The sequence below is a fragment of the Sminthopsis crassicaudata genome, chromosome 5 (genome assembly GCF_048593235.1).
Source record: "Sminthopsis crassicaudata isolate SCR6 chromosome 5, ASM4859323v1, whole genome shotgun sequence".
NCBI lineage: Eukaryota > Metazoa > Chordata > Mammalia > Dasyuromorphia > Dasyuridae > Sminthopsis > Sminthopsis crassicaudata.
Window position 1 is genome coordinate 272,237,633 of NC_133621.1, and position 15,781 is coordinate 272,253,413.

A 15,781-nucleotide genomic window follows, 5' to 3' on the forward strand; every position below is an offset into this window, starting at 1 on the left:
ATGCATATTAACAGAGACAATTCCTCAGGCCAATCAGTCACTCCACAACATACATATTTATTTCTGTTCTCTGTTTGTCCTTTGAACTCTTCTCTTCTTCCAGTATCTCTCTTTTTTTTTTCCTGCTCAGGCATGCCTTCAGTGATAATGCTTATATGTCCTGAGAGAAGACTAGTTCTTCATGCAATTTCCTATCTTCTACAAATGTGATAGACTATTCCAGCCCCCATGTTGCAGCCCCTATTTCTCCACCTCCCAGATACCATTTTGCTTTTTTGTTTTTAATAGAAACTCCACTAAAACTCTACTATCTACATAATATTATATTACCTTCATGTTGTCCCAAAGAAATACTGTCTTTCATATTTTGATTTGTGGATACAAGTACACCTCCTGCAGATCTTTCCAGGACACTTTTAGGACAACACTGATTAAATGAAAACATAAACAAAATAGTTAGCAAGCCCACTGATGAAAGAACTCCTAAATATTTTGTGCTTGTAAATTGTGAAGAATTTCCACTTAAGAGAGAAATGAGGATTCTATTGGGAAATAAAATGTTTTTATAACATTTTCTTCAAAAGAACAACCTACATTTTACTCTTTGATGTTTTTTTCTTTAGAGGGGATAACTCTGGTAAACAGAGCTACAGGCTGAAATATACTTTTTCATACAGAAATGGCTAACTTGTAAATAATGATAAAATTTGACCTTAGGATATTATCTTTGTGATCGTCAGGGTTATAAGACATGATATCTATATCTATATCTATATCTATATCTATATCTATATCTATATCTATATCTATATACATATATCTATCTATCTATCTATATATAATACTATTTTCACATGCTAACAATATGGAAGAAGAAAATTTGTTTATAATGCCCCTTAGAATTATTTGATAATGGCCTGAATCAGAAAGATTCATCTTCATGAATTAAATTCTAGTCTCAGACATTAGCTAAATGGTCTTAAGAAATTCTTTAATTACTGTTTGCCTCAATTTCTTACTAAGAAGCAAATGTCAATCCACTTCTGTCCCTTTGATAACACTAAATGTGCTCTTGAAGAATCAGACATGATGAAAAGGACTGAACAAGGACAAAGCCTTGCCCGGTGCAATTTGATCTGGGTTTAATCTATCTATCCATCTATTCATCTATATTTATATATGTCTGAAATTTGCATATGTACATATAACATACATACGCAAATATGTACACAAAATATATACACATATGTATAATATATATGTGTACAAATCTATATCTACATATATATATATATAAATCTATACACAAAAATACATACAAATAAAAAAAAACACAAACAAAAAAAGAGGTTTTTTAAAAAAGCAAAAAAAGTATAAGAGAGGGATTAAGTTTCATATAAACTCACTGGTGGCATTTCTGCAATCATCATAGAAACAGAAAATTTTAACTTAACCCCTCATCCACATCCACATCTATTGCACTATCTCATTCATTGTTGTTAGTTGAGTATTCAATACATCAGCTATGATCACCTTGTCTACAACTCCCCCATGCTGTTAATTTTTTTTTCTCTTTAATTTCTTGTTCTCATATTTTATGTCTTTAATGCACTTGATGGCCTTCAAACACTTTTTTGCTCACAATTTTTTTTTTTTAATCTCTCATGTGGTACCAGGTAAAAACTGTCTCCTTCCTCCATTTTATATACATTTATAAGCATAATCATAAGCATACTCATTGCCCCTTTCTTATTTTCATATTTTATTCTTCTGCCTTTGGTTATTTCCGACTGGGCTTCAACTGGGCTTATCACAGTTGCAAAAGAGATTGTGCTGTGACCCAGATTTTTGGCCCTCTTTTGCCCGAAGATATGGAAACCATCTTACTTTACTCTCAAGTTCCTAAAATTTAAGTCAGTTTCCTGACAACTAACACATTAAAAAGTCCCCCAAATCTTTGCAACTTCTTCAAAGGGTATGCACTGTTTGATAACCCTTTGGGCATAGTTCCAAATTGCCCTCACAATTCCCCCAACAATGCACCAGCGTCCCAATTTTCCCACATCCTCTCCAGCATTCATTATTATCTTTTCCTGTCATCTTAGGCAATCTGAGAGGTGTGTAGTGATGTCTTAATTTCCACTTGACAGTGGAAGCTATATCGCATTAAACTTAAGGCACAATAAATACTTATAGGTCTTTCTCACAAGAATTCTCATGAAAAACAGTTTTGCCCCAGTGTATACAATTTGGGTACAGCTATTCTTTTTCTGTTCAAATTGTATACATTACTGCTGAGGTCAATACAAAGGGAAATGGCAAAATTAGTTGTGCTTATTCAGGAAAGTCTTCACAAAGCGGTAATAATTAGGGGTTAATAATAGCATCAAATTTTAAATTTCAGAAAGGAAGGAGGAAAACCTTCCAGGAGAGAGGGACAGGAAGAAGAAATAAAAGATTTTTCAGGGAAGGTAATCTTGGACGTTTGCAGAGGACTGTTGCAGAGGACCTGTAATAGGAACAAATTATTTTCTACAAAAGAGATAATATGAGGACTCACCATCATTTGTCATCACAGTATAATAATATTTTGAATTTTTTAAGAAAACATTTTGAAATCAGTCTAGAAGATTACCTGTTGCAGGTTACCTTATACCCTATTGAAATAACTTTTGGCAAAAAAGTTATTTCAATAGGGTATAAAGTAACAAACTAAACTGGATTGGTTGTGAAAGTAGGAAATGTTAAATAATAACTTATTTAATTTAAGGAAAGATTCAGCAGTATGCATAGCAATTACTGGGTTGCACAAAGCAAAGGAGATATTTTTTTAAGGCTAAGCATCTGGAAAATATAAAGCTATCATGAATAAAATTGGAACATAAGCTTTTATAAAATAATCCATGCATATGTTTTGATAATAAAACAAGAAATATGATATGACTTCCAAAAGGGCAAAAAATTGGACAGTATACTTACTGAGACACCACAGGTCTTGCTAAAATCACATCTGTTTTATTATTCTTAGATAGGACAATAGAAATGTGCAATTGAGAACAACTAAAAGAGACCTTAGAAGTCATCTATGATTCATATCACAAGTAGGACTTCTAAGCAAGTTTATAAGAAAGACCATTCAAAAGAATTCAGGATAATAGTCATTAACTAATTAGAGACTTAGAATATTGGAGAAGAGCTTGATTTGTTCAATTCGGAGTTAAGTCAGAACCATTACCCCAGGTTGGAAATCACAGAAAAGTAAATTGTAGCTCAACACTAGAAAACATCCCTAACAATTGGAGCCATTCAAATATAAAGTTTACCCGGGTAGTAATTTTTCAGTCACAAAAGGTTTTTAACTAGTTTTGGGGGATACTGCAGAGAAGATTATTTAGGATAAAGATAAATTAGATTAACGTTCATTAATACTAAGACTTTATTATCACGGAATGTTTTAATGCCACACTAACATGTATATACATTGATATTTTCTAAAAGTATATACATTTCTAGATATTTTCCCATTGGTAAATAAATTTTAACCTGTCTGTAAGAAAGAATTCAGACTTTTTCACATGAATGCAGATCTATGGCAATTCTTTTAACACGTTATTTTGGCTACTAAAGGGAAAATAATCATGTAATCAAGTAAGTAAGTTAGTATGTTAGAAATGTATAAAAAGGCCAACATTATCAAGGGACTCTTCTCTACTTTTATTACCTAACAAGGGTTGAAGTTTTGCTGTTAGTCCTGCTACCTCCAAAGAAAATTTCAACTCCATAATTAAGACAAAAATTCATTTGAAAATACACCAAGTTCCTAAAAACACTTACATTAAAAGTAGCATAAAAGGTAATTTACTAAAATGAAATATCAGAAATTTCAATATACTTTCATACCTGTTTCTGGTCTCTTTTATCAAAGCGTTCTTGATTTCTGTCTGATGATTCTTTAAATTTCGATTTTTGTTTCAAGTCTAAATTGATATTTAAATGAAAATTTAATTTATTTACAATTACTTTTCTTATATAAATAAGATCCCCCCCATTTTGAGGGAAGATATATAATGTAAGAAATTTTTAGCTTACTAATTACACATTTAACTGATTCTTTTATAATTTCAATCTACTGCTACATTCTATGTTTTTTTTTGTGTGTGTAAGATATTTATTTTATACGAGCAAAGCACAGGAAGACATAAAGACTAATTTATATACTCAATGTAGCTGAAACTGTTACATTCGAAAAGTAAAGGTAAACTGAGAGAAGTAAATCTATGTCTGATTTATTGGGCTAGCAAGTAAGCAATAAATTGGGTCAATGGACTTTCTCAATAATCAAAGACTAAGAGTTAGTGATTACTGACCTTGATATAGGTTTGGGAAAGAGAAGAAAGGAAGTGGGGAAGTGGGAAAAACAATGCCATAGCTTAGAGAATGGCATCATGACGATGGGAACAACATGACAGACTGCTAGTTGAGAATCAGGGGTTAGCAACAACGCCTTCCTTCTGTTTTGTGACCAAGAAATCTTCCTTTTTGAGTCCATCTCCAAGATCAGAGACATTGGACTAGACTTCTTTGGATTACAAATCAAATATTCTTGAAGAATATATTTGTGGATGAAGATCCTAGACCATATGCATCCAAGGATAACAGATTTCCTTACACAAGAATAGAAACATAACAAGAGAACTGGATTTTTAAAGGTAATTCATGACAGAACAGATTAATTTTTGAACTAAGCTCAGAGACAAAAATCATGAAAGTCAGAAAGAAGATAAAATCAATTTTTAAAAGACAGAATCAAACCGATATTTAAAAACACAGAGAGAATGGAATATAAATTGTAATTGTGAAACCACTGACCAGGATTGTCTCAAAGAAATAGGGAAATAAAATAAATGAAATCTGATTTCTTCAGTTAGTCTATAAGCTACTCTGATTAAAATCAAGGAAACATGTAACATGGATCCAGTAGCTAATTTGAAATTCATTTTAAAAATTAGTTATCAGGGGCAGCTAGGTGGCACAGTGGAGAGCACCAGCCTTGAATTCAGGAGGACCAGAGTTCAAATCTGGTCTCAGACACTTAACACTTCCTAGCTGTGTGACCCTGGGCAAGTCACTTAACCCCAGCCTCAGGGGGGAAAAATAATAAAATAAAAATTAGTTATCTGAGAGCTAGATAGAATAGGATATGATGGAGTAGTAATTCAGTGGTGAAAAGATTAACAGAACTTTTAGAGAATTGTACCTATCAACAAAGTTAGCTCTAAATAATCCAAAATGACAGAAAAAAAGAAAAAAAAAACATTCATATATGGATTTTATTTGGGGATATTCAAACCTAAAGATTTTTGGATTTTTAAAAAAAAGTAGGAATTTACAATTAAGTACACAGAAGACAATTAGAGCACAATTAGGACACAAGTTTAACCTAGCCCCTTTTCAGTATTTGTCGAAGATGTTACAGGGGATTAGAGGAGAAAATCAGAACACTTGTTAGAAAGATACCTCCTAGATTCTAGTCTGTTGAGAAGATTAACCACAGGGCAGTGAATTTCATTATGACATGACTTTACCATTTATTTAACTTACTTCTACTAAGAATAAAGTTTGTAATGTTACAAATTGAGCAAATAAATTCAGAATATTAACGCCTATATCTTATGTTTTGGGGCTTCTTTTTCTAGAGGTGGTTCACAATGCTTCTGGGGGCCTGGTTTTTCTACTTGAACTCCAACCTTATAGGGCCCACTTCCAGCTGCAGCTCCTTCATCTTCTTTTAATTGAATATTTCTAAGCTCTGTGGAACCTAGTTATTTTTAGTCACTGGCAAGGATTTGCAAGGATGATTCTTTTGCAAGTTTAAATTCTTGGAACTTCTGTGATTTATCTCAGAAGTACTTGTAGAATCCAAGTTTAAAGCATCTCAAAAGTAAATACTTTAATATAATATTTTAAAATAATATTTTAGTTTTATCTAACTGACACATTTTTTCATAGAATGTCACTCAAAATTTCCAACTATGTTTTTTTTTTTTTTTTTTTTTTTGTTGTTGTTTGTTTTTATTTGTGATATTTTGTCTTTCAGGTAACATGACAAAAAATCACCAACAACTGTTTTCCTTCAATACTGAGCCTATTCTCTTTTACTTGGATTATCAGCTATCTTGGATTATCAAAGCCTCTCTCTACGTGTGTGTTGCCACAAGGAGTACATTAATAAGATCCTTGCAAAGACCTTTTAAATTTAACATGCATATTTCAAACATGTATTCATATTTGAGTTTTCAAATTTCTTAGGATTATAAAATAGTCTGAAACTGATTTTTTTAAACCTCTGATTTATTTAGAGAAAACTCTTAGTTAAGAAAATAGATGCTAGTCCCTTCATTGCAACTTACAGACTTAAAGAGTTACCAAGATAGGATACTTTGAGGTTAAGTCACTTGCCCAGCATCACATAAGTAATATGAATCATAGATAAAACTAAAAACCATGTGTTTTAGTCTAAGCTTTTAGTCTAGCTTTTTACCCATTATTTTGAAATATTTTCCCACAGAAAATGCTTACAATTTACATTCTTTCAGTGAATATATATTTTTAAAAATGAAGTAGCCTTTCTTCTATGTATGATTGTATCATTTTTTTCTAACATGAACTACTTTCATCTAAGTTATTTTTTTCTCAGAATAATCTTACTTCTTGAAGATTAGTCCTTAACTTGGAATATATATTCATAATTTAGTAAAAAAAAACAAAAAACCTCAACAATTTAAACATTTGGGGGCCTGATTGTCCTACTTGAATTCCAACCTTTATGAGTTTAATATTCCCTTTAAAATGTGACAAAATTACATTTATGCAAAAAAGTATAAATAGTAAATAATTATGGATGAAAGGGCTTAATCATGCCAGAATATCTAATAAACAGTTAATTTTGGGGTCTCTAAAGTTTCTTTATCTTTTATTTAATTATGCCATCTCCAGAAACTAGGCATGGACCCACATTTAACACCACATACTAAGATAAAATCAAAATGGGCCCAAGATTTAGGCCTAAAGAACGAAATCATAAATAAATGGGAGGAACATGGGATGGTTTACCTCTCAGACTTGTGGAGGAGGAAGGAATTTGTGTCCAAGGGAGAACTAGAGATCTTTATAGATCACAAAATAGAAAATTTTGATTACGCCAAATTAAAAAGTTTCTGCACAAACAAAACTAATGCAAACAAGATTAGAAGGGAAGTAACAAATTGGGAAAACATTTTTACAGTTAAAGGTTCTGATAAAAGCCTCATCTCCAAAATATACAGAGAATTGACTTTAATTTATAAGAAATCAAGCCATTACTCCAATTGATAAATGGTCAAAGGATATGAACAGACAATTTTCAGATGATGAAATTAAAACTATTTCCACTCATATGAAAGTATGTTCCAAGTCACTATTGATCAGAAAAATGCAAATTAAGACAACTCTGAAATATCATTACACATCTGTCTGATTGGCTAAGATGACAGGAACTAATAACAATGAATGTTGGAGGGGCTGTGGGAAAACTGGGACACTGATGCATTGTTGGTGGAGTTGTGAAAGAATCCAACCATTCTGGAGAGCAATCTGGAATTATGCCCCAAAAGTTATCAAAATGTGCATACCCTTTGACCGAGCAGTGCTACTATTGGGCTTATATCCCAAGGAAATGCAAAAGAATGGAAAGGGACCTGTATGTGCCAAAATGTTTGTGGCAGCCCTTTTCATAGTGGCTAGAAACTGGAAAATGAATGTATGTCCATCAATTGGAGAATGGTTGAGTAAATTATGGTATATGAATGTTATGGAATATTATTGTTCTATAAGAAATGACCAACTGGAGGAATACAGAGAGGCTTGGAGAGACTTATATCAACTGATGCTGAGTGAAACGAGTAGAACTAGGGGATCATTATACACTTCAACAATGATACTGTATGAGGATGTATTCTGATGGAAGTGAATATCTTCAACATAGAGAAGAGCTAATCCAATTCCAATTGATTCATGATGGACAGAATCAGCTACACCCAGAAAAGGAACACTGGGAAATGAGTGTAAACTGAGAGCAATGCTTTTTGTTTTGTTTTGTTTCTCTTCCCAGATTATTTTTATCTTGCGAATACAATCCTTCCTTTGCAACACCAACAACAAAATTCGGTTCTGCACACATATATTGTACCTAGGATATACTATAAGATATTTAATATGTATGGGAATGCCTGCCATCTAGGGGAGGGGGTGGAGGGAAGGAGGGGAAAAACTCGGAACAGAAAGGAGTACAAGGGATAATTTTGTAAAAAAAAAATTACCTATGCATATGTACTGTCAAAGAAAATATTATAATTATTAAAAATTAATTAAGAAAATAAATAAAAGAGGTATAAAAATAATTATGCCATCTCCATGTTATTGTCCAATAACTCTGCTCTTTTTTGTTTGTCTAATTAACAAACTTAATTTATAGTTACTTCAGAAACCTTTTTTTTTTCCGGCTTTGGGCCTAACTCTCTACCAAAACTTCTTACTCCAAAGTTATTAATGGTATCTTAACTGCTAAATCAGGTTAGATTGTTGTCAGTCTATCTTCTTGACCTTATCGCCTCAGATACTAGGTCATTATAAAAATCTCTTACTTCTTTGTTGCTTATCTCATGCTATTATCAGAATTTCATTGGGAAGTGGTCAGAATAGATTATACCATATTATCTTCACATTTTGACAGAGTTATTAGACCTACTGACCAAGGGATTATTGTTATTATTATATACCTAAATTTCAGCAAAGTACTTGACAAATTTCATGTCATCTTTGTGAACACAAACTCAAACACAAATTAGGAGTAAGTTTTTCAGAATTTGTTCAGAATTATTTTCTGAATTATGTATGTTCAGTATCTATATAGCTTCCAAAAAAAGCTAGAACAACCTGATATTTCATTAGAAGAGAGGTACTTTCTTCCAGAAGGAGTCTGGTTGACTTCTGCTTTTATTGGAAAACAAGTGAATTTTAAAAGGTTCTGTATTTCTCAGTCTATTTGTCTTTCTGGACCTTCAAATTGAAAATAACCAACTTTTAGTTTCCTGCTTCCCTTTTCTTAGTTATCAGTGCTGGCATGGTCTGTTCCTCATTAAAAAATGTGCACTCTACAATAAATATCATCACTTCTCTTCTTCATTCTCAAATTTACCTTTCTACTTTTATGATCTCATCCAATTTTACTTGGATTTTTGCAATTAATTACTACTTGGGTCTTTGGTCTATTCTACACAAAGCTGTCAAGTAATATTCTTAAGGCCATTTTCTGGCCTTCTGTGGCATACTGTATCATTTCAGGAGCAATCACTTCTATGTAATCTCCCTTTCACAATCGTTTTTATGCTCTCCCTTCACTTTTCTAACCTGAAGTTCTTTTTTTCTTCATTCATGCTGGCAATCTTTGGTATTACTCCAATGGTATAGATAGTTGGAATACATGTGCTAGTTTAATTTCTAGGAGAGAGAGATAGTCTATGCTTCTGGATATGAGCAATATTTGTCCTAATATGTGTATTCTGTGGGGGAAATTACTGAATGTCTAGCAATAAAGTAATGGGTTGTTTTTTTTTTTTTTTTGCATCTCAGAAATTAGCAAAGTAGACTGTACATAACTCAAGACAAGGTGGGCAGGGAACATCACCCTCAATCTATCAGTATCTAGAGCATCTAGACAAATGTAGACAAAACTCATGGGACCTGGGGGTAAGTAAATATTTATACATAATTATTTTTGTTATTATTTTACATTTGGTCTGTTTTCCTTTAAGAAAATTTCAGGGGAAAAAAAGCCATTTTTCAGGAAAAAAAATAGCTATTTTGTCTAAGTTGAATAAGTTTTGGGATGGATTGCGTCATGAACATAATAGTAGATGCTCTGTTACAAAAGTTGACAATATTTATAAGTACCCCTTTAAAATAAATCAACAAATAATTTTCCGGAAGACTAGTAAAATACAAATGAGAAAAAGAAGAGAGAGCTTATTAACAGATGACCTGAATGGAAACAGGGCAGGACAAAATTTAGAAAAAACAATCAAAATAATGTGGCTTTCAAAGAAAGTAAAGATAAGCAGTATGAACTAAGACATAAGTACAGTAGAATCCTACTGTCAAAGACCTCAGAAGCCAACATATCTTCATCTGTTAAATGTTTGATGCAAGTGATTCCTGCCTCTGCCACCCCCACCCTTTCCCTCTCAATCCACCACCTCCAGTTATTGGAAAAAACCATTTTCTTTAGTTTGTATTTTATCCTATGATCACCTCAGTTTAATATCCTTAATCTATGTAACTGGATTCTAACATGCAGCAAAGTGGCCATCAAAGATATTTCAAAGTATATCCTGAGGATCTCAAACCCTAATGCAAGGAAAGGGGTCTTTAGTTGCTTTCTCTTCCTAGTTCCAAAATTCTAGCACCAACTTCTCCCATCTCTGTTTCTCACTTTCTGTTGCCTATTATTTTTCAACTTTTTTTTTAATCACTTTTGTCACTATTTACTGTCTTTAGCTTATAGAGTATAACGTACAAAGGCAGGAACAGAAACAAGAAAATGCCTTTAGTAAGCAGATCTTTAAGGTTTTAAAAATGAATTTTATAATAATTTTTTTCATTTTTCATTTTGTCCGATAGATTTATCTGAAATAAATAAACCAAAAGGTTCAGAATAAGGGGATAAGAGAGACCAGTGAAGTTTGAGAGGCAGCCCTAGAATGAAGGTGCAAGCCTGAGTCCCAGATTGGTTGTGTGACTATGAACAAGGTACTCTTGGTGCTCTAGACAATTCTCTGTGACCCTGTTTCAATGAAATTACAGGTCTAGTCTGTATCAGCAAAAAGAATTGTGTGACATGGGCACTTTTATAGAAAAGTCATCTGTATAACCAGCTAATTAAACTGAAAAGTAGCTCATTCAATTTGCTCAAACTAAATACCATGCAAGGGCTGGATGCATATTAACAAAGACGATTCGTAGAGCCAATCCGTCACTCCACTTCATACATAGCTATTTCTCTTCTCTCTTTGTGCAATGAATTTCCCTCTCTCCTTCCAATACCACGTCTCTTCCTTATTTTTTCCTGCTCAGACAAGCCTTCAGTGATGCTGCTTATATAAGGCTCTGTGAGTAGGACTAGGACTTTATGCAATTTCTTACCTTTTTGATGGTAGATTTTAATCCAGACCCCATGATCTAGCCCTCATTTCTCCAGCTCCTAAGTGCTATTTTTATTTTTTTAAAAAGAAACCTACCTATCTATAAAATATAATCTTACCTTCATGTCTCAATGGAATACTGTCTTTTATGCTTTGATTTGTGGATGAAAGATGTCTTGCAGATCCTTTCAGATTTTCTGTGGAACACTGATCAGATCGAAAAGGTCAATAAAATAATAAGCCCACTAATGAAAGCACTTCTGAATCTTTGTTGCTGATAAACTTTGAAGAATTTACAGAGAGAAATGAGAGTTCTACAGAAAATAAAACATTTTCTTTAACATTTTTTTTAAAAGAACAACTTCATGCTCATAATTTTCAGGTTTACTCTTCTGTCTTTTTTACTTTAAATGAGATAACTCTGGCAAACATGTGCTGCATGCAGGAGTATACCTTTTCATATAGAAATGGCTACTTTGGAAATAATGATAACATTCTAACTCTGGATATTGCCATAAGATAGTTATATAAATACATATAGTACATACAGTACATGTAAAATACTATTTTGCACAAATTAACAATATGGGAGAAGAAAATATGATTTCAATTGAAAGCACAGTACATAATCCCCTTAGAAGAGGGGGTATATTTGATAGGTCCCTGGGCTTAGAATCAGAAGATTCATCTTCATGAATTTAAATCCTGCCTCAGACACTAGCTGTATGAACCTGGCCAAGTCATTAAATCCTCTTTGCCTCATTTCCTTACTAATAAGGAAATGCAAGAAAACTCCAAATTGGGTCTCATGTCTTCAGACATGACTGAAACTACTGACCAAGGAGGCTTTGTAAAGTGTAGATTGATTTAGATTTATCCTGTCTATCAATCTATCAACCTATCTTTATATATGTTTGTAAATTTGTATATGTTCACATATACACAGGTATACACACACACACACATACACACACACACACACACACACACACACATATATATATATATATAAACACACAGAAATAAGAGAGTCAAAAAGCAAAAAATGTATAAAAAGAGAGGAGACTGGGTTTATCTCCCCAGTAGACAGTAGAATTTCTCCTCATCACATAGACATTAAATTTTAGCTTAACCACATATGTATTGTACTAAAACATTCATTGTTGCTAATCCAGTATTCAACACAATTTTCACTTTCTCTAGAGGTCTCCCACGTGTAAATTGTTTTTTTCTTTGTTTAATTTCTTGTACTCATGTTTGATATCTTTAATATATCGCCTCTTTATAGCTTTATAGCTTTAATGATCGCCTCTAAAACTCTTTTGGATCATAATTTTTTTTTTTATCTATATGGTGATGATATATGGTAAGAAAAGTCTCTAATCTCCATTTTACCTAAACTAGTAAGCATAAGCATACTCATGCCCTTTTCTTGTCTTCACATTTTTTGCCTCTGCCTTTAATTATTTCCAACAAAAAGCTAAGAGCTAGTCCCTTCAACTTAGCCTATCACAGTTATAAAGTGATTGTGGTGTGATCCAGATTTCTGATCCTCCCTTACCAGAAGACATGGAAATCATCCGATTTTATTCTCAAGTATCTAAAGTACAAGCAATCTCTGAGATAACTCCATTGAAATGTTTCCTGACAACACATTAAAAAGTTACCTTACTCTGTAATCATGTGAACCCTCCAACCCTTTCCAACTTCCTCATTTCTCTCCATGGCATGCACATTTTTCCAGGTCCTTAGCTTTAAAAAAAACCTCAGTTATTTCTTTTCCTCTTGCAACCAATTAATAGCTACACACTGCTAAATCATTCTTCAAAATAACCTGTAATGTGCTGTTGTCTCCAGAAACTGCCAATCGCCCTCTGGTCTCTCGACTTCTTCTTCCTCTGGAGAGCCGCCTTAAGTCTGGCCCAGACAAGACTCCCTATCTTTTGAGCGCCACCCTCTTTTATCCTCCCAGAAAATGGGCGTGGGATAACGCAAGGGCTTCTGGGAAAAATTACTTCAACCAATAAACATGCTCCTTCTAAGCATGCAAGCTCCTCCCCAGAAATTCAAAGGGGTTGAACTCCTAGGAAAGACCAGAACTAGAGAATTGTTAAGTACCGACTTAGCCCTTAGTAAGAACCTAATATCTCATTATCTCATTAGCACTTAGTAAGAACCTAACAATAATCTTTACTATTTTCACACCTACTCCAGTTTTTCACCTTACACCCTACTGGAACAACCTCTTTTTGTCTAGGATAAACCTCTGTTCCAGTTAATTTTTGATAATGATCACAAAACGTTTTCCTAAAATAGGTTTCAATATATTATTCTACTGCCTAAGAAACGACTGGCTCCTTGATTCAAATCAAATCTACTCACATTCTTTTTTATGGAAAATAATCTGTGCCTTTTATTAGTGGCCCTCTGAAACAGCTAAATCTTAAGATTTCCATTGCTTGCATTACCATCCTTCCTCTCTCTCTCTCTCTCTCTCTCTCTCTCTCTCTCTCTCTCTCTCTCTCTCTCTGTGAATGTTTTCCCGCTTCTTCTCTGTCAATTCAAATATGACCCTATCATTACACCCTAATTATTACCTCTTTCATTACGTCTTTTCTGATTAAACACTACTAACTCTTCCATTTCCCATCTATTGGACTCTGCAGTTGTGTATAGAAGTTACACAGAAATTTGCCAAGAGTTGGCCATAACATCAACTTATGTAGGTCACATCCTCGAACTTATAGGTAAGCTGATCATGTAGTAGGGAAGGAGGCTTCTATTTCTGTAAAGTCTCTTACTTTACTGGAATACCTGGAACAGTGTGAGGTACTATGATACTTGTTGACTCAATGACAGATTAACTGAGAGGCACTTTGACACTGATTAGTTATTGAGGAGTAGAGTACAAAGCATGAGGTCCTGAAGGTTAGGACCATTAAATTCTCTTCTTGGCTGTTCACTAAACTAGCTGTGAGACCATAGGCAAGTTAGTTGACTTCTCTGAGGTGCACCTTCCCTACATCTTAAATGAATAGTTTTACTAGATTATCTCTGAAATCACTTCCAGCTCTAAAATTCCAATTCTAATTCCACCCAGGATTGCAGTGATAAGTAAATAAGCAAATCTAAAATGTAATTTTAAAAGTAACAATCAATATTGATGGTTCAAAATAACTTAATAGAAAATACCTCTGAATCCCAACGTGACTCTTCTTCCTCTTCCAATCTTAATGTTGATATTGTGGCTATAAAATATATGTAAATAACCACAAGAAAAATTGTAATATATGCTATTGAACATATTAAAACTATTTAAATATCTCTACTCATAATTGCTTCAGGAAAAATTAAATGAAAATGACAAGAGACAAAAAATCCCAGGAGACACAGTTAGATTAAGAGAGCAACATTTGGATTTAGGGCTTATGGACAAAGTAGGGTTTTTCAAAAATAGAAGTTAGGAGATAAGTGGTAATTTTATGTTTACGTTTATAGAACATATGCTATAGTTTATAGAACTTTTTTTTTCAAAAATAGACCACATTTAATAATTTATAATGGCATTTTATCAAAAGAAAAGTTTTGTAAGAATATTCTACAACTTGAGGCGAACCACATTATGGTAGATAGATGGCCAGTTTGGAATTAGACAGTCTTGGGTTTAATTTCTATTGCTGATATTTTGGTTGTTTGACCATGGGCAAGACATTGAACTTCTTAGCCCTTAGGCCACTCTGGGAGACTCTATGCTATGGAACAGTAGTAATGGATTTGACAAGTGCTCTGTCAAAACAAGCTTACTTTTTCTCTCAGCACATTTCTCTTGTAGCTGATCAGGAATATTTGGAATTTCATGAGATATTTGTTTAACAGTATCATTCTTAACTAAAACATCATTTTCCTTTGCTTCCTCTTCTGAGTCTGTTGGATATTCCTATAATTAATGAGAATGAGATGTACAATGTCCCCAGATTTATTCATAAATGCATGGCTAGCACAAATTATGTAAACCTGTCTGCCATACTGCACATGCCAGAAGGTGATGGCTCTAGCAATGAAATCATGCAAAGAATTCAATGTGTTCAATCGCTTATTTTAGACATTTAGTTTACAGAAACTCTTTTCTATAAGTATGAGTTTAGCACAGCACATATACTGATGAATGTTTTGATTATTACTTCAACAAATTCAAATAGTAATAATGGATAAAAATAATAGGATACATAGCTCTTGTTTTCAAGTTATATTAATCTAAAAGGGAAGATAAGATACCATATGACTGGAGGGAAGAGACATAACATCTTGACCATGTTGACTGAATTCTCCCCCCCCCTTTCTCTTTCCTCTTCTGTCACTTTATCTTCATAATTTTTGATTTGTCCTTCATTTTGCCTGCTTTATAATTCTTCTTCTTTCTGAGAGCTCACACATAAATTGTTTGGATCCATCAATGTTTTAACTTTGTGTAAATTTCCCTGAATTTTCTTGTGATGTGACTTCCATTTCTAGAATCCTTCTCATTTCCATGAAGAGGTTATGAG

General features: G+C 33.2%; 1 protein-coding gene across 5 annotated transcripts in view; it reads right to left on the bottom strand.

The window, feature by feature from the left end:
• The window catches only part of LOC141544668 (uncharacterized), a 136,130-nt gene that overhangs the window by 31,687 nt on the left and 88,662 nt on the right, over positions 1–15,781 (bottom strand). For 4 of the 5 annotated variants that reach the window (XR_012482752.1, XM_074271070.1, XM_074271069.1 and 1 more), the window contains 5 exons: positions 15,042–15,174; positions 14,430–14,485; positions 11,357–11,444; positions 3,901–3,977; positions 331–427 (listed from right to left, as the gene is read on the bottom strand). Coding sequence is in view for 4 of the 5 variants with exons in the window: in XM_074271070.1 (XP_074127171.1) it covers positions 331–427; positions 3,901–3,977; positions 11,357–11,444; positions 14,430–14,485; positions 15,042–15,174 (451 nt within the window). In the remaining variant the exon portion in view is untranslated. The remainder of the gene's footprint in view (positions 1–330; positions 428–3,900; positions 3,978–11,356; positions 11,445–14,429; positions 14,486–15,041; positions 15,175–15,781) is intronic. The other variant, XM_074271072.1, reaches the window with a different exon arrangement.